The 24504-nt window shown below is 43.2% G+C and overlaps 1 protein-coding gene across 1 annotated transcript in view; it reads right to left on the reverse strand.

The window, feature by feature from the left end:
* The window catches only part of LOC137455777 (uncharacterized), a 231214-nt gene that overhangs the window by 110596 nt on the left and 96114 nt on the right, over window positions 1-24504 (reverse strand). Inside the window, exons 12-15 of the mRNA XM_068166871.1 lie at window positions 17982-18245; window positions 16344-16503; window positions 10989-11147; window positions 302-390 (exon numbers count right to left, since the gene is read on the reverse strand). Of these exons, the coding sequence (XP_068022972.1) occupies window positions 302-390; window positions 10989-11147; window positions 16344-16503; window positions 17982-18245 (672 nt within the window). The remainder of the gene's footprint in view (window positions 1-301; window positions 391-10988; window positions 11148-16343; window positions 16504-17981; window positions 18246-24504) is intronic.

Here is a 24504-nt window from a genome sequence, read left to right on the forward strand (position 1 = left end):
AGTGGAATAATATCACCCTTCACCACCACCTTGATCAACTCATTGCTGTCTTATTGCTGACAGTCCTTCCTACTACACCTTTGAAACTCCTTTGTGAAGAGATTAATGCCCTAGTAGATCTATGCAGGAGGTAGCAATGTTCCTAGCCATATGTAGCCTTATGGCAGCCACAACAAAATTCACAGTGATGGGTTAAAGAAACACAACAACAGCAACATGAACAATGTCACAGGCAGAAGTTCCAACATAGCAAGTTCCTGTGCTTTAAGGGAGATGGTAACATTTAGACCAAGGCCAGTACCTTGTCTGGTTGTCCTTGGCTTTCCTTCAGCTGGTGCTGGTTGTAGTCCTCATTTGCAGTGTCATTGTAATCACAGTAAAAATCATCCTCTATGAGGGAAAAAAAAAAGGGGGGTTGTGGGGGGCATTTTTATATCAGTGCATAAGACAAAGCTCAAGAGGAAGAAACTGGGTTTTGCTCCCCTTCCCATCAAGATCCTGAGTGACAACAGGCAGGGCATCTTATCTTCTCCACCCGAGTTAAAAATAGGTAGTTAGTTCTTTCCTACCTTCCAGATGTGTTAGGATGATAAATATGGAGAAGAATTCAGATGCTGTGGCACAGTAAATAATAACTGTATAGAGAAAAAGCAGGGAGGGAAAGTAGAAATAAAGAACTAGCAGACACAGAAGAATAGCAGTGAGGGGTATTTAAAAACACCCCCCGAAAAAATCAAACCAAACAAAACAGTGAAACAAAGAAAAAACCCAAACAATAAATGATAACACCTTGGAAAAGAGAAGGAAGCTTATTGTCTTGTATGGACATGGCTATGGATTGGGAATGAGGCACAGAGGTGCAAAATACTCAAGTTTTCCACGCAATGTTTACTCAAGCAGTGTGTTACTCTAAGTCCTGAAAAGCAATGACCTGTGGAGTGAAAAGAACTCTACTCCTACACCATAGGAAGCAGCAGCATGGTGGAAATAAAGGTCTGAATTACACTTCTTAATGTACAGCACATGGAGGATATGCCAAAAAGGGATTTACCTGGTATTTTTGGTTTGGGTTTTCTTTTCTAATACCAGTTACTTTCATTTTCCCTCAGTAGAAGACAATCAAATGTACTCAAAAATCACAGAATCCCAGCATGGGAGGAGTTGTGATGAGAGTGGTGAAGCCCTGGAATGGGTTGTCCAGGGTGGTAGTTGAGGCCCCATCCCTGGAGGTGTTTAAGACCAGGCTGGATGAAGCCCTGGTCAGCCTAATCTAGTGCGGGGTGTCCCTGCCCATGGCAGGGGGGTTGGCACTAGATGATCCTTGTGGTCCCTTCCAACCCTGACTGATACTATGATACTATGACCTATTGAGCCCATCTAGTCCAGCCCCCTCTGGCTAAAGCATGGTCACCCAGAACAGGCTGCCCAGGATCACATCCAGGCAGATTCTGAATCTTTCCAGGGAAGGAGACCCTACAACCTCTCTGAGCAGCCTGGTCAAGTGCTCTGGCACCATCAAAGGAAAGAAGTTTTACTTCATGTTCAGATCTTCAGTATCTTTCCATTTCTTCCTTTCTATATTGCAATGCAAAGAGGTGTATAGTTGCTGTGCTTAGCCTGGAGAAGAGGAGGCTCAGAGACCTCATTGCTGTCTACAACTACCTGAAGGGAGGTTGTAGCCAGGTGGGGGTTGGTCTCTTCTTACAGGCAACCAGCACCAGAACATGAGGACACACTTTCATGCTGCACCAGGGGAGGTTTAGGCTGGGTGTTAGGAAGAAGTTCTTCACAGAAAGAGTGATTGGCCCCTGGAATGGGCTGCCCAGGGAGCTGGTGGAGTCACCATCACTGGAATTGTTTAGGAAGGGACTTGATGAGGCACTTAGTGCCATGGTTTAGTTCATTAGATGTTGTTGGATGATAGGTTGGACTTGATTATCTCGACAGTCTTTTCCAACCTGGTCTGGTCCATTCCATTCCATTCCATTCCATTCCATTCCATTCCATTCCATTCCATTCCATTCCATTCCATTCCATTCCATTCCATTCCACTCCGGATGAGGCATTTGCAGGTATTTACAGCCACTGAACTCAGGGAAATTGCATAAAAGCCAGCTGTTGGGTATGTCATGCGTGTGCACACATACAGCATATATCCTTCACATTGGTTCCACATATTCCATTATGTGACACATGTGTGAACACATGAACACATATTAAAATATAAATGTACCTTTCTAAAGATGCTTACTGTAGTTTTCTTTGTTGTTCCAGTCTTTGTGTGTGTGTGTGTGTGCGCGTGTGTGTTTGTTTTGTTGTTTTCGCTCACTGCAATGGCTTTCCAAATAGCTTTGCTGTAATACTAAAGACTTTGAGAATAGGATAGGATAGGATAGGATAGGATAGGATAGGATAGGATAGGATAGGATAGGATAGGATAGGATAGGATAGGATAGGATAGGATAGGATAGGATAGGATAGGATAGGATAGGATAGGATAGGATAGGATAGGATAGACCAGGTTGGAAGAGAGTTGGATGTTGACTTGCTGGAACGAGTCCAGAGAAGAGCAACAAAGTTGGTGAGGGGTTTGGAACACAAGCCCTATGAGGAAAGACTGAGGGAGCTGGGGTTGCTCAGCCTGGAGAAGAGGAGACTCAGGGGTGACCATATCACTCTCTACAACTACCTGAAGGGAGGTTGTAGACAGGCGGATGATGGTCTCTTCACCCAGGCACCCAGTACCAGAACAAGAGTCTCAGGCTGCGCCAGGGGAGGTTCAGGTTGGATATTAGGAAGAAGTTCTATACAGAAAGAGTGATTGCCCATTGGAATGGGCTGCCCAGGGAGGTGGTGGAGTTGCTGTCACTGGAGGTGTTCAGGAGGAGACTTGATGGGGTGCTTGGTGCCATGGGTTAGTTGTTTGGGTGGGTTGGATTGGTTGATGGGTTAGACACGATGATCTTGAAGGTCTCTTCCAACCTGGTTTGGTTTATTCTAAATAAAGGTTTATTCTAAATAAAGACCTTTGAGATCATCGAGTATCACAGTATCACTAAGGTTGGAAAAGACCTCAAAGATCATCGAGTCCAACCTATCATCCAACGCTGTCTAATCAACTAAACCATGGCATGAAGTGCCCCATCCAGTCTCTTCCTAAACATCTCCAGTGATGGTGACTCCACCACCTCCCTGGGCAGCACATTCCAATGGGCAATCTCTCTTTCTATGAAGAAGTTCTTCCTAACATCCAACCTAAACCTCCCATGGCACAACATGAGGCTGTGTCCTCTTGTTCTGGTTGCCTGGGAGAAGAGACCACCCCCCACCTGGCTACAACCTCCCTTCAGGTAGTGGTAGAAAGCAATAAGGTCTCTCCTGAGCCTCCTCTTCTCCAGGCTAAGCCACCCCAGCTCCCTCAGCCTCTCCTCATAGGGCTTGTGTTCCAAACCCCTCCCCAGCTTTGTTGCCTTCCTGTGGACATGTTCCAGCAAGTCAACATCTTTCCTAAACTGAGGGGCCCAGAACTGGACAGAGGACTCAAGGTGTGGCCTAACCAGTGCTGATGTTTTTGGAGACAAAGAAGTAAAGCAGCAATTACCTTGGCCAAAATAATAAAAAAAAAAGGGGGGGGGAGGGGGGGGCACAATAAAAAGAATACAGCAAACAATATTCTACATCAAAGAAATGGGAGGGGGAAGGAGCTGCAGTTTGTTATTTAATCATGACATGCACTTTTACGTATTTTATTTGTAAGGCTCTGCATGGCCTTCTCTTTCTATGCTCATTGCTTTAATTCCTCCTAGATTTCTGAGAACAATTTTTCCTAAGTAAAAACACAATGTAGCTCTTCAGTGGCTGTAACAGGAAGAAGCTGCTCAAATTAAAGATCAATAAAAAGTACGGGGAAACAAAGTAAAACAACAAAACATAACAAAAAAGGGAAATCTGAAAGAAAAGAAAGAAAGAAAGAAAAAGAAAGGAGAAGATGGGAAAATGCTCCACAATTAGACAGGATGAAAAATCTAAAAAGAAATTGAATTTAGTTGCAATACATTTCCCTTTTTTTTTCTTTTTCTTCATGAGAATTACTACTGAAGTGGGTTTGGGGTCTGCCCCCCCCCATGCAATTTAAATGTTAAGCTGCCAGATGTGTGTCTCATGCTTGAAGAGTCGAAGCTTTGCATTATTTAGCATATTAAGATTCACAGAATTTAAAAAAGGGTTCCTTTATTGCCTGGAGGTTCTAATTAAGTAAACCTTAGCCTGGTACATTTAAAACTTGCAATACAAGAGATTTTGCTTCCTTTTCTCTTTTCTTTTTTTTCTTCCCCCCTCTCTGCAGCCAAGCCTCATCAGTATAATAAATATGGAAAATACTTAGGATGATATAATTTTTCTTTGGCTTGAGGAATTAAACCTATCTATTATTTTAAGAAGTTTTTAATAGAGGCCAGCAATCAGAAAGACATTTAAAGACTCCAGCCTACTTTTTAATCATAGGAGTTGCTCTTAGTGGAGGCAAATGTGTCTTATAAAATTGAGCTATGCAGACCCTTTTTCTTTTGTTCCACAGTCACAAAACAAAGCAGTCCTGTGCAAGAAACAAGAATCACCCTTTTTTTTTGTTTGTTTTAATCATTAAATTGCATATTACTTTTTTATAACTTGTTATAATTGACCACAGAAAACTAATAAACTATTAATTAGCTGCACTATCAGCAATTTGTTCGTTGAGGAAGCTGAGATGGCTGCATCTGAAAGTGTAATGGCACAGAAATTCCTCTGACATACAGTAGCCATAAATCATACCTTAAATACACTTATTTTTGCCATTTTAGAAAATGTCAAAGGTGTCAACTTCATCCAGATATAGCACTTAGTAGTGACTATTTTAGCAAATTGACTCAAAATACATTTTTTTTTCCTCCCTGACAGGGGAACATAATACCATTCACGTTAAAAATGAACAATCTGAGGAGGAAAAAGTAGTGCCAAGTAGCAATGATCAAAGACAGGTATCACAGCTGTGATAAAGGTGATACAACATGATACCATGATACAATGGCAGGTGCTAAGTCTCTGTTAATAGGTTTATTTGGAAGTCAGCAAACGTATGCATAAGAGCAGGAAAAATGTAATTACAGCAGGGCCTGCAAAAGACAATGAAATTCTTAACCCAAAGCTATAAATCTATAATCAAATATTAATAAGAAGTCCAGCAGAAAAATTACACTGCTGTTTATTTGTATAAGACAAATAGGAAAAACCGGAGATGTTACCACCATTGCGGAATGGATGTGATAGCAGTAATGCCCTTGATTAGTGAATGTATGGTGAGGTGAAGTTTGTTTCCAGACCCTGACCATCGCAGAATCACAGAAACATTCAGGTTGGGAAAAACCCTCAGGATCGCCAACCAATAACCCTACTCTACAAGGCTCACCTCTAAACCATATCCTCAAGCACCCCATCCAAACACATCCAGGGTTGGTGATTCAACCACCTCCCTGGGCAGCACATTCCAATCCCTGACCACTCTTGCTGTGGAAAAATGTTTCCTCATGTCCGGTCTAAACCTACCCAGTCACAGTTTGAGGCCATTCCCTCTTGTTCTATCACTAATTACCTAGGAGAAGAGACCAGCACCAGCCTCTCCACAATGTCCTTCCCCTCAGCCTCCTCTTTTTTAAACTAAACAGCCCCAGCTCCTTCAGTTGCTCTTCATAAGATTTATTCTCCAGGCCCTTCACCAGCTTTGTTGCCCTCCTCTGCACTCAGTGCTGAAAGCAATCTTATTTCTTGGTGATACTAAGTTCCAATAAAATATTTTATGTGTTGCACAGCTCACACATGATATGAGATACAAAGGAGGTGTCACTACTCTGTTCTGGTGAGACCCCACTTGCAGTGCTGTGTCCAAGTCTAGAGTACTCAGCTCAAGAACCTGTTGCAGCAGGTCCAGAGGAGGGCCACAAAGATGATCAGATGTCTGGAGCATCTTTCCTATGAAGACAAGCTGAGAGAGTTGGGCTTGTTCAGCATGGCAAAGAGGAAGCTTAAGGGAGACCTTATAGAGGCCTTCTAATATTAAAGGGGACCTATTCTATTCTATTCTATAAGAAATATGGGGGCAAATGTTAGCAGAACCCATTGTGATGATTTTAAACTAAAAGAGGGAAGATTTAGATTAGATCTGAGGAATAAATTTTTTATGCTGAGGGTGGTGGGACACAGACACAGGTTGCCTAGAGAAGTGGTAGATGCCCCATCGCCGCATATGTTCCAGGTCAGGTTGGACAGGGCTCTGAGCCAGCTGATCTAGTTGAAGATGTCCCTGCTGACTGCAGGGGGCTTGGAGTAGATGACCTTTCAGGGCCTCTTCCAATCCAAACTGTTTGATGATTCTTTGACAAGGTAATGACAACATTTGAACTAAACTGTGTTTGACATTTTGATACGGGTAGCACACCTTAATATGTTTTTAAATTTCTAAGTCTCATCTGCTAATATACTAACTCCTTGGTTAGTCTGATGTCATCTTTGCTCAGGAATCACCCTGAAGCATTGTTCAGACAGAAAAGAGCTTTTTGATGTCACAAAAGGACATGAGTGCTGTGTCCAGTTCTGGGCTCCTCAATTTGAGAAGGACATTGAGACACTTGAATGTGTCCAGAGAAGGGCAACAAGGCTGGGGAGAGGTCTCGAGCACAAGCCCTATGAGGAGATGGTAAGGGAGCTGGGATTGTTTAGCCTGGAGAAGAGGAGGCTCAGGGGAGACCTTATTGCTCTCTACAACTACCTGAAGGGAGGTTGTAGCCAGGTGGGGATTGGTCTCTTCTCCCAGGCACCCAGCACCAGAACAAGGCTGTACCAGGGGAAGTTTAGGCTGGAGGTGAGGAGAAAGTTCTTCATACAGAGAGTTGTTAGCCATTGGAATGTGCTGCCCAGGGAGGTGGTGGAGTCACCATCCCTGGAGGTGTTCAAGAGGGGACTGGACATAGCACTTTGTGCCATGATTTAGTAGTCATGAGGTGTTGGGTGACAGGTTGGATTTGATGATCTTTGAGATCTTTTCCAACCGTATTGATTCTATGATTTCATGATTCACTTCACAATCTTCCACAGATGCAGAGAGAGGTTTAAACTCAAGATCTTAAATATGACCAGTAGGTAATTTTTAATTTACCAATATTCAGTTCGCTTTAGAAGATGGACATTGAGCTTTCTGAGCTGGAAGGTTTGGGGATCAGGAGATAAATTTTTATCCTGAGTGTGCCCTAGAAAGGTGATAAAGCAGAGGAGAGAAGGAACAGCAGAAGTGGTGTCAAACCTCAAAAATGAGCAGCATGCAAGTTGCTTGTAACAGTCTTACCAACAATATTTATGGGAAATACTTTACATGTTTCCAGGGGTTTTACTGTGGTACATGCATAACTGGGAGCTTTGAAATAAGAGGAATATGGGAAGAAACATATGAAAGAACATATGAGAAGAAAGCTGGGGAGCAGCTGCCTTCTGGGATGAGCATTGGTGAGGAGAAAAATGCAGGCACTGTTGGAGCTCCAAATTAAACATCAGTTACAGTATAACTCCTGGTTTATATGTGGTTCTGCAGAAATTATCTGGGGATTTCAAAATGAAGCTTTTTTTTTCCCTCCCCAGTTCTGAGTGCAGATATTGAGTTCAGTGGTTATGTTACTGGCACTATTCCACCACAGAAAATCCATGCTTTAGTGAAGTGCCTTTTGAAACCAAAGTTCTCTATTAAATTAACATGTAATGGATTTAGCAAGTACCAGAAATTGGGCTCATCAGGAAAAACTTGTCTTGTCATTTGAATAAAGATAAGGAAAGATGTTTTTCACCTAATTCAAATCCATGGATGCTTTTTGTACTTCAGGTAAACTCCCTATTTTATAAGACCTGGGTTTAAAATCCTTAGTAGGTTCTAGTATTGTCTGTTAGAGAATAGTGAGCCAGATCCTGTGACAGTACAGAAGAATGTGTTTTGAATTTAACTTTGCTTTGACAAAAGTTGTAGTAACTTAGGACCTTTCAAAACCAGGCTGCTTCTGTAAGCTGCATTTTTGCAGAGTATTTGTAAGAGACCCTCTTGAATTGAGAATGGGGGCTCTAAAATGCTTTGTCTGACATTCAACCTTTGCCAAACTCCACATAAATAATTTGAATAAAAACCCCAATATGGTGGGTTTAGATCTGGATAAAGATTAGTGATGTGAGTTGAATGAAAAGGGAGAAGAGCTGTCTACCTGCACAATTCATAAGCGGGGTTTGAAGCATATATTCTAAAGGTGGAAACATCCAAATGTTGGCAAGGAAAGGATGGCAGCAAAAGCTTTTTAAAAAGCAGCCAAAAGCAAATGTCAAATGCCATTAAGTGCTGTTTAAACCAGCTTTCATTCATGCATGTTACTCACGTTTTAAACACTGAGTATTCTCAGCTACTCTGCACAACTAGCATTGGCCAAATGAATTAGCTTCAAAATAGATTCTACTAATATGAAGGTTGGAACAAAATTTCTAAGCTAAAGCTGTTCTTGGAGGGACTTACATCTAAAAAAGGCAGGTTAATGAAGTGTTGGTCTTACTAGGAGGTGCATTAAGAATCCATGACAGTTTGGAAATTTTGATTGCTTTTTTCTGTAGCATAGAAGCACAGAATTGTTAGGGTTGGAAGGGACCTCAAGGATCATCTAGTTCCAACCCCCTGCCATGGGCAGGGACACCTCACACTAGATCACGTTGCCCAGAGCCACATCCAGCCTGGCCTTAAAAACCTCCAGGGATGAGGCTTCCACCACCTCCCTTGGCAACTTGTTCCAGTGTCTCACCACCCTCATGGTGAAGCACTTCTTCCTAACATCCAATCTGAATCCACTCACTTCTAGTTTGGCTCCATTCCCCTTTGTCCTAACACTACCTGACACCCTAAAAAGTCCCTCACCCACTTGATTAATGTATTGCCATCAACGCCATTTGTCAACTGACACCAGTTCTGGATTCTCCTTTCTGCACATCTGTGATGCCCAACATCAATACTCAGCGTTTATGAATTGTGATTAAGTGGCACCATACTAGCTCCTACCTCTAGTTGTGCCTGCTTAACTTGAAATATGCGACAAATACACCTATAATAGTAGACGCATAGTCCTAGCCTTCCTGGGCAATCGATAGAAAACAACAGCTACAAAGAAATGGGATTTGAATGACAGTTTATAGGTTACTCTAAAAGGAAAGCTGGTGTGTCAGTTGTTTTCAAATCAGGACCCAAAATCCCACTGCATAATTTTGGGGAGCCCACAGACTTGAAGACAACTACAAACTACTGTTTGCATGGATAAGAGGTAGGTATGTGACCTCAGGTAGCTCTTACCTATCATTTTTCAGTACAATGTCTAAACATCTCTATTACAGAGAGAAAGGCTAAGAGACCTGGGGCTGTTTAGCCTGGAGAAGACTGAGAAGGGATCTTTTCAATGCTCATAAATATTTACAGGGTGGGGGTGAAGAGGATGGGGCCAAATTCTTTTCACTGATGCTCAGTTATAGGACAAGAGGCAATGGGCACAAATTAGAACATGGGAGGTTCCCACTGTACATGAGGAAAAACTTTCCTGTGGAGGTGCCAAAGCACTGAAACAGGCTGTCTGAAGAGGTTGTAGAGACTCATGCCAATCACTATCATTCTGTAATTCTGCAAACGCGACCTATTATAGCTTCCTGGTACAGGAGAGTGACTCTTTCCTTCCAAAAGGAGGGATTAATTAATTTTCTCTACACAATAGCTGAGGGAGTGAGACTCTCGTTTTCCCCAGAATGAAATCTTACCCTCACCTTGTTTGCAATAGGTGAGAGAGTCAAAAGCACTAGGTACAAATGTACATCTCAGGTTGGCTGCCAACTGTGTTATTCAATCTGCTTATCCATCCTAAACTCCTGTACCATGGCCAGGAGGGGTGACTGGCCCTCAGGGCATGTGGAATGAGAGCACAAAATGGGTGGTGGGCAGCAGTGGCTTCTGTGCTTTCATGACCATTTCACCATTGTAGGACAAAGAGTAAAATTCATTATCCAGTTTAAGTGGGGGTGGCTGTCTATAATCTTGGTACCTTCAGATCCCTGTCCCACAGTAAATCTGCCTCTGGCCATTACTGAATCACTTAGGTTGGAAAAGACCTTTAAGATCATGAGGTCCAAGCATAAGTTCAGAACTGCCAAGTCCACCACTAAACCGCGACACTAAGCACCACAACTAAGTGTCTTTTAAATGGTGCTATTGAGTCAGGACAGGAGCTAGGGGTTGTGTGACTCAGTTCTCAGACACACACATTTTTACCTGGGATTCACAACAAAGCAAACAAACAAGACAAAACAAAAAACCACAAACAAACACACCAACCCACCCAAGAAGAAAACAGAACCTTGCAAAGCTTTGCCTTCAAAAGAATCCCACATCTCAGAAGCAAGCACTGCTTGATGTTAATGCAGACAGGCACTGTTACATAGTTTAGCTCAGCACTGATAACAAAGGATATTGCTATTAACATGTTGCAGGAAGAAAAAAATGCTTGCCAAGCATCTAACAGCAACGTGTTGTGATCCACAGATATAAATGGCCAAATAAAATGAAAGGATGTAAAAATGTCAAGGAAACAGCAGCAGTAATCTAATGTTGTCAATGCACTCCACACACACCTTGTAATTGCTAACACATTTGGCCTACAGATACTTTTTTAGACAGGGGAGTCCACTACTGCTGTACCTTTTTGCCTGAGTCGCTTTTGATCCCTCACAATTGATTTAAACTCTTCCATCACTTCCTTCACCTAGTGAAATAATGATGAGATGATATTGCAGGGCAAGGAGGAAAGAGTTGAGGGTATTTACACACACACACACACACACACCAAGTAGCTCTACCTGTAAACTTTCAGTAAAACAAATAAGGCAATAAAAGACCTAACCTGCTGGAAGCGTTTTAAGCTCTTCTCTTTTCTTCCCAGCTTCTGACACACACGCTTCTCCTCCTTTCGTGGCATTAAACTGCTTTCCCACTTCCTTTACAACAGTGGGAATACTTCCCTTATGGGTGTCAGGATCTTTCAGGGAGGTCAGAGGTTGCCCTGCAGAGGAAATGACAAGCTGTGAAATGTAAAAGAACAATTCCTTCCACATGTTCCCTTGCTCCGGGAGCAGTAAGGGGTTGTCGGCTAGCATCACGATGGGATGGGCCAGGCCTTTGCCTAGCAGTCCTGTCAAAACTAATTTACAATTAAAGACCTGTGCAACTGTTTAAAGCTTTACAGCTCCAGCAAGTTTCAAGGACTGCCAAAGCCAAATGATCCAAACCAACCTTATTTTTAACAGCCAGGCAGAAGCAAGGCAGACTGGAAAACAGTCTTAAAAAATTGTGCCGTAACAGATAAATTGCATACCTGAAAAGGATCCTTCTGCATATTTTTTTGTTACAAGCTCATAGTTTGGGAACTAAAGAAGTTTCAGAGCTGCTGTAACTTTTCTACCGGTTGATGCACAGGGCACATGAACCACATGTGCTGCTGTTTGATGGCAAACTTTGTAGGGGGAGGGAAAAAAGAAGTTTAGGAAATAAATGAGCTTTTTGTTCATTGTAAGAAAATAAGTGTCCCTGAAATCACACTCCAGCAGTCAAGTTGTTGGTTGGTTTTTTTCTGTACTCCCAAAGTATAGTAGAGCAGGGAGGCAATGAGGGGAAAAGAAGGGAAAAAAAGTGGCACAGAAAATCAGCACAGAGGTATTTAGTCCAAAGAGAGCTGAGGTAGTGAGCATCCTCCTGTGTAACATATCTACTCAGCAAAGTTGGAGCAACTGCTAGATCAGAGCGTGAGAGCAGCATAGAATGCTAACACAACACAGGCTGAGGTAGCCTGTGCTACAGCTCTACTGTGCATTGGCCACAACAACCCCATGCAGCACTACAGGCTGGGGTCAGAGTGGCTGGAGAGCAGCCAGGCAGAGAGGCACCTGGGGGTACTGGTCGATAGTAGGCTGAACATGAGCCAGCAGTGTGCCCAAGTGACCAAGAAGGCCAATGACATTCTGGCCTGGATCAAGCACAGCGGCCAGCAGGAGCAAGGAGGTCATTCTCCCCCGATACTCAGCACTGGTTATGCCACACCTTGAGTTCTGTGTCCAGTTCTGGGCCCCTCAGTTTAGGAAAGATATTGAGTTCCTGGAACGTGTCCAGAGAAGGGCAACAAAGCTGGGGAGGGGTTTGGAGCACAAGCCCTATGAGGAGAAGCTGAGGGAGCTGGGGTTGCTTAGTCTGGAGGAGACTCAGGGGAGACCTTATTGCTCTTTACAACTACCTGAAGGGAGGTTGTATCCAGGTGGAGGTTGGTCTCTTCTCCCAGGCAACCAGCACCACAACAAGAGGACACAGTCTCAAGCTGTGCCAGGGGAGGTTTAGGAAGGATGTTAGGAAGAAGTTCTTCACAGAAAGAGTGACTGGCCATTGGAATGGGCTGCCTAGGGAGGTGGTGGAGTCACCATCACTGGAGATGTTTAGGAGAAGACTTGATGGGGTGTTTGGTGCCATGGTTTAGTTGATTAGATAGTGTTGGATGATAGGTTGGGCTCGATCTTGAAGGTCTCTGCCATCCTGATCTGATCTATTCTATTCTATTCTATTCTAGCAATGCTGTCCAACTGCTGGGACCAGACTAGCATTCCAATGGCCAATCACTCTTGCTGTGAAGAACTTCTTCCTAACATCCAACCTAAACCTCCCCTGGCACAGCTTGAGAATTTGTCCTCTAAGAAGAATGAGCATTTGTAGGAATGTTCACAAGTGCAGAGTAACACTTGCCACATGAGCCTGAGTCTGACCTAAAAGTATTTTAACTGAAGAATAATTACTCAAATGCTGTCCAGTTACTTCTCTGAAGACAAAAGAGCTGCCACTTTCAGCTGACTTTTTGCCATGTGGATCCCCTTTTCTAAGGACACTGAAGTCAAAGGGGATCTTGCTGTGGCTTCCACACTGAGAGAGAGTGTTTTCTTGAAGAATTTATGTATTTAGTGGTTTAAGTGGATGTTGGCATTTCCAAAGTCTTCATGCATTTATAAGAGTGGGTTACTTAGATCCAAGCCTACCAAGGCAAGGTTTCTGGTAGTTACATCTAAATTTTCTCTCTCTGCTACTTCCATCGGAGTCCTTACCACCTTCTAACCAATGACTAATGAATTCCACAGAAAAACTGAAATTTATTTATGGATAGTTACTTTTAATCCCTTAAAGTGGCAACAGGTCAACTACAGATTCTTTTTTTTAGAAAAAAGAAATAAAGGTTGGTCATGAAAGCTAAAGGTGTCTTCCACAAACTTCTCATGGATTACCACCTCAAAAGAATGAAAAGATGATGTGGTTTGGATTAAGATAATACACTGACAATGTGCATCTGCGAGCTGGAAAGGTATGGGAGGTATTAAATTGCATTCTTCTGCATTGTACTCTGGAGGAGAGATCATACACAGCCAGGAAGAGCACTACCTAGCCCAACACAGAGCTGTGATTTAAAACAATAACCCAGCCTGGAGTTAATGGAAATAATATGAAGGTTCTGTCTTAAACTTCTAAAACCAAGACAAATTTGAAGTGAAGGTTAAAACACCATCTCCTAACCTGCTCTGTTTGCCTTACATGTTGCAGCACCACATATGGTATTGATATGTAAGATCACTCACTATTTAGACTACTGCAGTAGAGTGAGTTACAGAGCACCAGTCTTCATTTAGACTGTTCTTGCTTTCTCTGGTTTGTGTCTCAACCTTAATGTCACTTTAACAGAGCTTCCACCCCCCCCACCCCCCCACTTTGGGTAGTTTAACAGATATAATACAGTATTTATAGAGCATATCAATGTGCGACAGCTTGCCACAGATCATAAACACATTTTTCTGTTGGAAATGTTGAAGTCGTGAGTTTCACCACGTGATCTCCAGTTCCCTAAGGTTTGCTCCTTTAATTGTAAATAGCCAGAAAGTCATCAAGCTAGCGTTTAATAAACTTTTAATTTGAAATGGATTACCACATGTTGTGTTTGTTTACCCATTATTAAATCTCTTAGCAACATATCACCAGCAGAAACAGCATACTGTAGCACTGCATAGATGCATTAAAAAACAAACCCATGGGGGATATTAGCAGCTAATAATATCTTTAAAGAAGGCTCCAAGAAGAAAAATAAATAAATATCAACAATTAAAAAAAAAAAAAATTTACTCCTAGAATTATTTTATTTCCTTATTTATTTTTTAGTGCAAATCTCTTTGGCGTGGAAATTGCAGATCTTCCATGATCAGCTTATCAGTCTGTTTCAGAGGTCTGTACACAAAATAGGGCATACACTAATGCTCTTTCCCAGTTGTTATAAATACATCTTCCTGGACTTCTCTAACTGAGTGTCACGAGTTTTTCCATGTGTTCCCAGAAATGTCACTTTGGGGAGGGGGGGGCAGCCTCTATTCATCTGAATGCAGAGCTACAGGCTGGGGTCAGAGTGGCTGGAGAGCTGCCAGAGAGGGACCTGGGGATGTTGATTGACAGCCGGCTGAACATGAGCCAGCAGTGTGGCCAAGAAGGCCAATGGCATCCTGCCATGCATCAAGAATAGTGTGGCCAGCAGGAGCAGGGAAGTCATTGCGCCCATGTACTCCGCACTGGTTAGGCCACACCTTGAGTACTGTGTCCAGTTCTGGGTCCCTCAGTTTAAGAAGGACATAGAGACACATGAATGTGTCCAGAGAAGGGCAACGAGGCTGGGGAGAGGCCTCAAGCACAAGCCCTACAAGGAGAGGCTGAGGGAGCTGGGGTTTTTGTAGCCTGGAGAAGAGGAGACTCAGGGGAGACCTTATTGCTCTCTACAACTACCTGAAGGGTTGTTGTAGCCAGGAGGGGGTTGGTCTCTTCTCCCAGGCAACCAGCACCAGAACAAGAGGACACAGTCTCAAGCTGTGCCAGGGGAAGTTTAGGCTCCAGGTGAGGAGAAAGTTTTTTACTGAGAGAGTCATTAGCCATTGGAATGTGCTGCCCAGGGAGGTGGTGGAGTCCCCATCCCTGGAGGTGTTCAAGAGGGCATTGGATGTGGCATTTGGTACCATGGTTTAGTAGCTTCCAATCTGAACTGCCCATTCAACGTGGTAAATAATGCTTCTCTGCTCTCTTTCTTTCCTTCCAATATTCTGTTCTTTCTCCTCACATAAATTCTGTTGTGAATCACTGTCACCATTCTCAAATGCCCCAAAACTGAAATCTCTCCTTCAGATCTGCACACAGTATACATAGAATACATAGAATAAACCAGGTTGGAAGAGACCTTCAAGATCATCGCATCCAACCCATCAACCAATCCAACCCACCAGAGTATTCACAGACTCTTCAATCTGTGAGCTGGCTTCATCCTCCAATTCATAAATCAAGGAGGAATATAGGAATATCTATACACCAAAAAAGAATTATTTTTTTTTTGTCCATGGCAGTCAGATCCCAAATGCTGAAAAATAAAACCCAATGTCTGTGTTGCCATTCTTCTCATTCCTGGATTGCTAACAGAAGAGGACCAATTGCTGAGTCCAGTGCAATATAGAATCATAGAATTGTTAGGGTGGGAAGAGACCTCAAGGATCATCTAGTTCCAACTCCCCTGGAGCAGGGACACCTTGCACTAGATCAGCTTGCTCAGGGCCACATCATCCAATGTGGTCAATGGTGTCTTCAATGTAGCTCCACCAGGAGATTCAGAGGCCAAGGAGGACTCTCAGTTGAAACATAACATTCAGCAATTTTTAAAGAAAGCTTCTGGGGAGGTTTGCTGCATATAAACAAATGACAATTTCTCTTCACTATGGCTTATCACTTGATTGAATCTTAATGGCATTTCATAGGAGTAGCATAAGGCATGACTCTGGTGCCAGGACTATCTCCCTGCCAAATTTGAAGTCCCTGTTCTAGCCCAGGGAGGTGCTAGAGTTCTTCCAGAAATAATCAGACAACAGAGTACTTTTTTCTATTTCTTCCTGTAAGCTTTGGGTCATAAGCAGCTGAACTGTTATTCTTGCTGCTTTCCAAGCATTCAGCCTCAAGCAGAGGCCAGCATGGAAAGTTTCATTGTCAGCAATGAGGCTGGTTCAAATTGCCAGCAACTCAAAACATTCCTGTGATAGCATGCGTTGGACCAATATCTGAATGAGGCAAATCTAGCTTAACAAGAGCAATATTGACTAACCAACACTGAAATCAAACTATGGATTGCTCAAAAAAAACAAGTGTGAATAGAAACCTGGAAGTTTGAATCCATCAACTTGTGGTTCAGATTGTTTGATCTTCTCTGAGAGACCGTTGTTTTCAGCAACTCTTGAATGCCTGAGAAGTTCAGGTGGGAAACGAAGGTGCCCATCACACTGATTTTGCTCATCTGAATCCTGTGGTAGTTTAATTACCTATTAAAAAACAAACAAACAAAAAACCAACACAAAACAAACAAAGCATTAACTTAAGCAATTCAGCATTCCACAAAGCCAGAATATACATATCTGTACACTTTTTGTGATCCCTTGACATCTAAGATGCTGCTATGAGGATTTTAGGAAGGCTATGTTTCTCTGTTCTCCATTGACCTGTATCAATTTCCCATGTACATCTCCCCTATGCTTACAGACTAAAGCAGACATCCTAGTAAATGGGAATGACTCACAATTTAAATTCAAAATCAACTGGTTCCCTGAATCATTACATCATTCCAATTTGTGCATTGAGTTGAGGATCTATTTTGTACACTTGGGGTCTTTTCCGTGCCCATGCCAACCAATTTTTAACCTTCTGCTACTTTTTTTAACATAGTGTAGAGTAGAGTAGAGTAGAGTAGAGTAGAGTAGAGTAGAGTAGAGTAGAGTAGAATAGAATAGAATAGAATAGAATAGAATAGAATAGAATAGAATAGAATAGAATAGAATAGAATAGAACCAAACCAGACCAGATTGGAAAAGACCTTTGAGATCATCAAGTCCAACTTATCACCCAACAACATCTAGTCAACCAAACCATGGCACCAAGTGCCTCATCCAGTCTTTTCCTAAACACCTCCAGGGATGATGACTCCACCACTTCCCTGGGCAGCACATTCCAATGGCAAATCACTCTTTCTGGGAAGAACTTCCTAACATCCAGCCTAAACCTCCCCTGGTGCAGCTTAAGACTGTGTCCTCTTGTTCTGGTGCTGGTTGCTGGGGAGAATAGGCTGATCCCCACCTGGCTGCAACCTTCCTTCAGGTAGTTGTCGACAGCAATAAGGTCTCCCCTGAGCCTCCTCTTCTCCAGGCTAAGCAACCCCAGCTCCCTCAGCTTCTCCTCACAGGGCTTGTGCTCCAAACCCCAGTTTACTAAATCATTTCTGACATTCCTAGCATATTTAAGCTATATTTTTGGTAGACATTCTTTCATCTCTGCATGATCCTGAAGTTATTTTCACTTTATTCTACTGTTGGTAGAACCAAAAAACAAAAAAGAAAACTGCTTGAAGTTTCACCTCAACATGAGGAGAAAATTCTTTACAATGGGGGTGACACAGCACTGGAACAGGCTACCCAGCAGGGTTGTGGAGTCTCCTCTGGAGACTCTCAAACCCCACCTGGATGCATTCCTGTGCGGTCTACCCTAGGTGATCTTGCTTTAGTCAGGAGGGTTGGACTCAATGGTCTCTGGAGGTCCCTTCCAACCTCTAACTTTCTGTGATAATTTGGAGATGCATGTGACTATCATTTTCTTTGTCTCTCTCCTAGGTAGGTCGAGAAACTACTTTATGGAAAGACATTTTAAGGGGGACAGAAGGAAAACAGAATTTGTTCCGAGGAACAGTTAGCAAATCAACAGGCCTGATTTGTTTGGGTTGGTTTAGTTTGGGGGTTTTCCAGAGACAAACCTGAAAGTACAGGTTGCATAACCAGTGATCCAAGTCTTGAGAAATAAAACTCTGAATTTTTTTGAATCGGTCAACTTTGGGGTCGTAGTGGCCTCTGAGGAAGGGACATTTAAATTTTCCCTCCAAAGCATTGCAATTACTGTCACACAAGGGAAAAGCTCCCCAGCCCACTTCTCGATCAATCCAAGTACAGCTCCCACGAAGAAGGAAGAGTTCAAAGAGGAGGACCATGCCTGGCTTCACAGCTTTTTTAGGCGGTAGAACCTAGCAAAGGAGAAGAAGAGAAGATTTATGAGCTATAAAAACATCAGAAGGGAACCAGCTTTCTTTTTATCATATAAAGCTTTACAGACTTCATACCTTTGAACCAATTTTGCATGCTAAAACAATTAACAGCTCTTCTCTTTCCACTAAATTGTGTATTTGAACAATTTTCCACTCCGACAGAAAATGCTGTGCTTTTTTTCATGCTAATTTTGTGCTTTTTTTTCCCCCTCCCTTGGCTTTCTGAAAGTGTTTCTTTTGTGTCTTTACTTACCAGCAGTGGAAAAATATTGCCACTAGAAAACTTTGAGAAAGAGTAACAAACTGACTTGGGAATCTGAGGTGTCCCCATGAGGGATAACTGGGTTTCACCGCTGGCTTGATTCTTCACAGTATCACACTACATTAAAGGTCAGCAGAGACCTCCAGAGATCACCAGGTCCGACCCCCCTGCCAAAGCAGGATCACCCAGGGTAGTCTGCACAGGAATGCATCCAGGTGGGTTTTGAAAGTCTCCAGAGAAGGAGACTTCACAACCTCTCTGAGCAGCCTGTTCCAGTGCTCCATCACCTTCACTGTAAAGAAGTTTCTCCTCATGTTCAGGTTTGTACCTGTTGTTCCTTGTCTTATTATTGTGCACCATCAAAAAGAGATTAGCCCCCTACACTTGACACCCACCCCTTAGATATTTACAGAATCACAGAATCAGCCAGGTTGGAAAAGACCTCAGAGGTCATCAAGTCCAACCTATTACCTAATACCTAACACTTCATGACAACTAAACCATGGCTTCAAATGCCACGTCCAATCCTTTTTTAAACACCTTCCTGGCCTTAAAAACCTCCAAGGATGAGGCTTCCACCACCTCCCTGGGCACCCTGTTCCAGTGTCTCACCACCCTCATGGGGAACAACTTCTTCCTAACACCCAATCTGAATCTACCCATTTCTATATTTTTTCCATTCTCCCTAGTCCTATCACTACCTGACACCCTAAAATGTCCGTCACGAGCTTTCTCGTAGGCCTCCTTCAGCTACTGGAAGGCCACAAGAAGGAGTCCTCCGAGCCTTCTCTTCTCGAGACTGAATAGCCCCAACTCTCTCAGTCTGTCCTCATAGGAGAGGTGCTCCAGCCCTCTGATCATTCTTGTGGCCCTTCTCTGGACATGCTCCAGCACGTCCAGATCCTTCCTGTAATAGGGGCTCCAGAACTGGACACAGTACTCCAGGTGAGCTCTCACCAGAGTGGAATAGAGGGGGAGAATCACCTTCCTCAACCTGCTGGCTATGCTTCTCTTGATGCAGCCCTGTGAACCAAAGTCATTCTCTCTCTTTTCCTGAAGCAGCTAAGGGATTTACCCCTGCCAACAACTGCTTTGTTAGGACAAGATACATCTTCACCCTTGTGCTGGCTGCTTCTTTTCTTTTTTCAAGAGGTGAATATAAATTATTATTTTAATAATACCCCTTCCTGTTTCAGATTATATATTGTGATTAGATAACGGCAAGGAGGAGGAAGTCATTTCAGGGAATCTTTTAAAACTATAAATATCGTCATTATTATGTAGGTGCACTTTGTATTAATTATGTAAATATATTCTAAGACTTAGTGTAGGCTTAAAATGAAACAGAAGCATCTGTTGAAAAATGCCATAACCCTGTGGCAGCTGCTATTAAACCATTAACAGTATCAGGTTTCATTTAAACCAGATTTACCATTTTCTATAACAGCCCGTGGGAAAGCTAAAAACATTAGGCACAAATTACTGACAAAAGAGATCCTTAATCAAGCCATACATTTCATTTGGCTAGCTGGGTGCTAGATAGTAACCTCTGTGCTACAAATTACAGGTGGTGGTTACAAGGCTGTGATCAAAGACAATTACCTACGTTATTGAACAATCCCAAAGCATAAGCAGTTGCAATTGCTGGCGTGTCACAGCGTAGCTTTTGGTTGCTGACTCATTACATAGCCTTTATCTTTTAGGGTCTCTTCTATCAACCTGCTTACAAACAGCCAATGGTTAAGTAGTTGGTGTAAGGGTGACTGTGCCAATTAAATATTAATGTCTTTGTTTTCCGCTCACAGTTATTCTTCATTTGCTACAAACTCTCATCCTAGGTCTAGATTGAAAGCTCACTCTGTAACTGGAAGCATCCCCTTGCTCACGTTTACAGGAGCTTCACGTTTAAGCCCTACTATGATCCAAACACATAATGACAAATCACATAAGAAAAATTAATTTTTTTCACCAATTTGTGTGCTATAAAGCCTGAGTCTGTAAGATTCATTCTGGGAGTCCTCCAGGTGAAACTGGGTGTCTGACTTAGGTAGAACAGTGTCATACATCTCAGCATATACAGAATCACAGAATCAGCCAGGTTGGAAAAGACCTCAGAGATCATCAAGTCCAACCTATTACCTAATACCTAACACCTCATGACTAACTAAACCATGGCTCCAAGTGCCACATCCAATCCTCTTTTGAACACCTCCAGGGATGGTGACTCCACCACCTCCCTGGGCAGCACATTCCAATGGCAAATTGCTCTTTCTGTGAAGAACTTTCTCCTCACCTTGACCCTAAACTTCCCTTGATGCATCTTGAGACTCTGTCCTCTTGTTCTGGTGTTGATTGCCTGGAAGAAGAGACCAACCCCCACCTGCCTACAACCTCCTTTCAGGTAGTTGTAGACAGCAATAAGGTCTTCCTCGAGCCTCCTCTTCTCCAGGCTAAACAATCCCAGCTCCCGCGGCCTCTCCTCGTAGGGCCTGTGCCCAAGGCCTCTCCCCAGCCTTGTTGCCCTTCTCTGAACAAGTTCAAGTGTCTCAATGTCCTTCTTAAATTGAAGAGCCCAGAACTGGACGCAGTACTCAAGGTGTGGTCTAACTAGTGCTGAGTACAGGGGCAGAATGGCTTTCTTGGCCACACTATTTCTGACACAGACCAGGATGCCACTGGCCTTCTTGGTCACCTGGGCACACTGCTTTATGATTCATGGTCAAAGTATTTCTACCAAGAAATTTCTTTCTTTTGAATCCATACAGAAATTCTAAACAGTCTCTACCTGTTACTCAATGCCAGTTTGCCAGCCCTAGGAGGGCACTCAAGGTTTTGTAACCTGCCCTTCATTAGCATCCTCTGAAGCACTGAGCCCCAGAGCAGGGATATGGGGCATAGCCAGCACAACCTGCAGGGATTTGGTACACAAAGATATTTAGCCACATAGCTCTGACAGAAATCCGTGGTCCTTCAGTGCCTATAAGCCTCTATGGAATCATAGTCATGATCATGGAGTCATGAAGTCATTTTGGTTGGAAGAAACCTTTAAGATCACCAAGTCTAACCTTTCAGACAGGATGCCAAGTCACCATTAAACCACATCCCTCAGCACCACAGCTGTGCAGCATTTTAATCCCTCCAAGAACAGTGATTCCACCACTTCCCTGGGCAGCCTGCTCCAGAGTTTGACAGCCCTTTCAAGGAAGAAAAGTTTCCTAATGTTCAATCCAAACTTCCCCTAGTGTAACTTGATGCCATTTCCTCTTGCCTCATCATTTTTTACTTGTGAGGCAAGACCAACCCTTCCCTCACACGACCTTCTTTCAGGCAGTTGTAGGGAGAGAGAAGGTCTCCCTTCAGACTCCTTTTGTCCAGGCAAAACAATGCCATTCCTTCAGCTGCTCCTCAGAGACTTGTGCTCTAGTGCAACAATATTTACTTTTATAAATATTATTTTCCTTTAAGTTCCAAATTCTGAGTATGTGTGCCTATTTACCCTTTTGGGGCAAATTCCACTTTCTGTGTGGTGCATAACCACTACAACCAGTTCTCACCAGCTTTGTTCCCCTTCTATGGACGTACTCCAAGCACCCCAATATCTTTCTTCACAGAATCACAGAATTTCAGGGGCTGGAAGTGACCTCAACAGAGTATACAGTGCAACCCCCCTGCCAGAGAAGTATCACCTACGTCAGATTACACAGGAGCACATCCAGGCAAGTTTTGAATATCTCCAGAGAGGGAGACTCCACAACCTCCCCGGGCAGCCTGTTCCAGTGCTTTGTCAGCGCCACAGTGAAAATTTTTCCCCATATTTACATGAAACTTCCTATGCCTCAACTCCCACCCATTGCCCCTTGTCCTGTCATTGAGCACCACAGAGAAGAGTCTGGCTCCATCCTTTCAAGACTCACCCTTTACATATTTGTAAACATTGACGAGGTCACCTCTCAGTCTCCTCTTCTCCAAGCTAAAGAGCCCCAGCTCCCTCAGTCTCTCCTCATACAGATGTTCCATTCCCTTAATCATCCTCATGGCTCTGTGCTGGACTCTTTCAAGCAGCTCACTGTCTGTCTTGAACCGAGGACCCCAGAACTGTGCACAGTATTCCAGATGTGGCCTCACCAGTGCAGAGTAGAGGGGAGAAAGAGTAACAAACTGACTTGTACTGAGGAGCCCCAAACTGAACTCAGCATTTGGCCTCAAGCACAGGGCAGGAATCAGCTTGAGCTCAGGTAACTAGAAGAAGAGGGGAATAGATAATTGCTCTCGCATAAGAAACTCAGGGCAGTGCCTGGCATAGGCAAGGCACAGGCAGCTCAAACTGACCAGTCTGGTTTGATGGATTTTTTTGTTTGGAAGGGGAAAAAAAAAAAAAGAGAGACTGAAAAATGAACAGTTACATTGTCCTTGCTGGCAGCTGCTTTTGTGAGGGATTGTTTGGTTAGCCCACAAGCCTGCTCCAACACTGTTGATGTTCAAAGAGGATATACTACATAGGTACAACTTCTTAGAGTTTAATGGTCACTGTTTCTCCCTGCTCAGATGAAATTTCCACTGAGGTCTGTGAGGGTGGTTGTAGCCAGGTGGGGGTTGGTCTCTTCTCCCAGGCAACCAGCACCAGAACAAGAGGACACAGTCTCAAGCTTTGCAAGGGGAAGTTTAGGCTTGATCTTAGAAAGAAGTTCTTCACAGAAAGAGTTATTGCCCACTGGAATGGGCTACCCAGGAAGGTATCACAGTATCACTAAGGTTGGAAGAGACCTCAAAGATCATTGAGTCCGACCTGTCACCACAGACCTAATGACTAGACCATGGCACCAAGTGCCACATTCAATCCCCTCTTCAACACCTCCAGGGACAGCGACTCCACCACCTCCCTGGGCAGCACATTCCAATGAGAAATTACTCTCTCAGTGAAGAACTTTCTCCTCACCTCGAGCCTAAACTTCCCCTGGCACAGTTTGAGACCGTGTCCCCTTGTTCTGGTGCTGGATGCCTGGGAGAAGAGGCCAACCCCTTCCTGGCTACAACCACCTTTCAGGCAGTTGTAGAGAGCAATGAGGTCACTCCTGAGCCTCCTCTTCTCCCGGCTAAACAATCCGAGCTCCCTCAGCCCCTCCTCATAGGGCTCGTGCTCAAGGCCTCTCACCAGCCCTTCTCTGGACACGTTCACGTGTCTCAATGTCCTTCTTAAACTGAGTGGCCCAGAACTGGACACAGTACTCAAGTTGCATCCTAACCAATCAATGTGCCTGGAGGTGTTTAAGACTGGATGAGGCACTTAGTGCCATGATCTAGCTGATTAAATAGAGTTGGGTGATCAGTTGGCCTGATGACCTCAAAGGTCTCTTCCAACCTGGTTGATTCTGTGAGTAGCCTTTTGCAGTGAAAGCATCTAGCACTGACTTTTTACTGGTGCAATTTCTTCTGCCAAGAGAGATGCAGCAGAGAATAAATAATGCTTGTGTGTGTCAGCACAGGCACAAGTAATTCTTCTTAGTCTGCAGTTAACAGTGTTGCATTTAATTGAATTAAATCATAGTAAACTAAAATTATCTCTTGCCACTATTTCTGAATTCAACTGTTTTATATCAGTTTTATTGTAATATATCTTACTTCTCCATATGCCACCATAATTCTAGCAAAGAAGTCGTTTACTCCAGAGAGAATTCTATTTGAATATTTCAATAAACAGATCCAGTGTGAGGAGGTTTTTGTCTGACTCAATTTTGGGCTTTAACCTTGTCAGAGAAGAAACAAAGCTTTGCTTCTCTCCTCTACTAGAATAGAATAGAATAGAATAGAATAGAATAGAATAGAATAGAATAGAATAGAATAGAATAGAATAGAATAGAATAGAATAGAATAGAATAGAATAGAATAGAATTAGAATTAGAATTAGAGAATTAGAATAGAAATAGAATAGACCAGACCAGGTTGGAAGAGACCTTCAAGATCGTCATGTCCAACCTA

The sequence above is a fragment of the Melanerpes formicivorus genome, unplaced genomic scaffold (genome assembly GCF_026170545.1).
Source record: "Melanerpes formicivorus ecotype bairdi unplaced genomic scaffold, bMelFor1.0.p_v2 SCAF_109, whole genome shotgun sequence".
Taxonomy (NCBI): domain Eukaryota; kingdom Metazoa; phylum Chordata; class Aves; order Piciformes; family Picidae; genus Melanerpes; species Melanerpes formicivorus.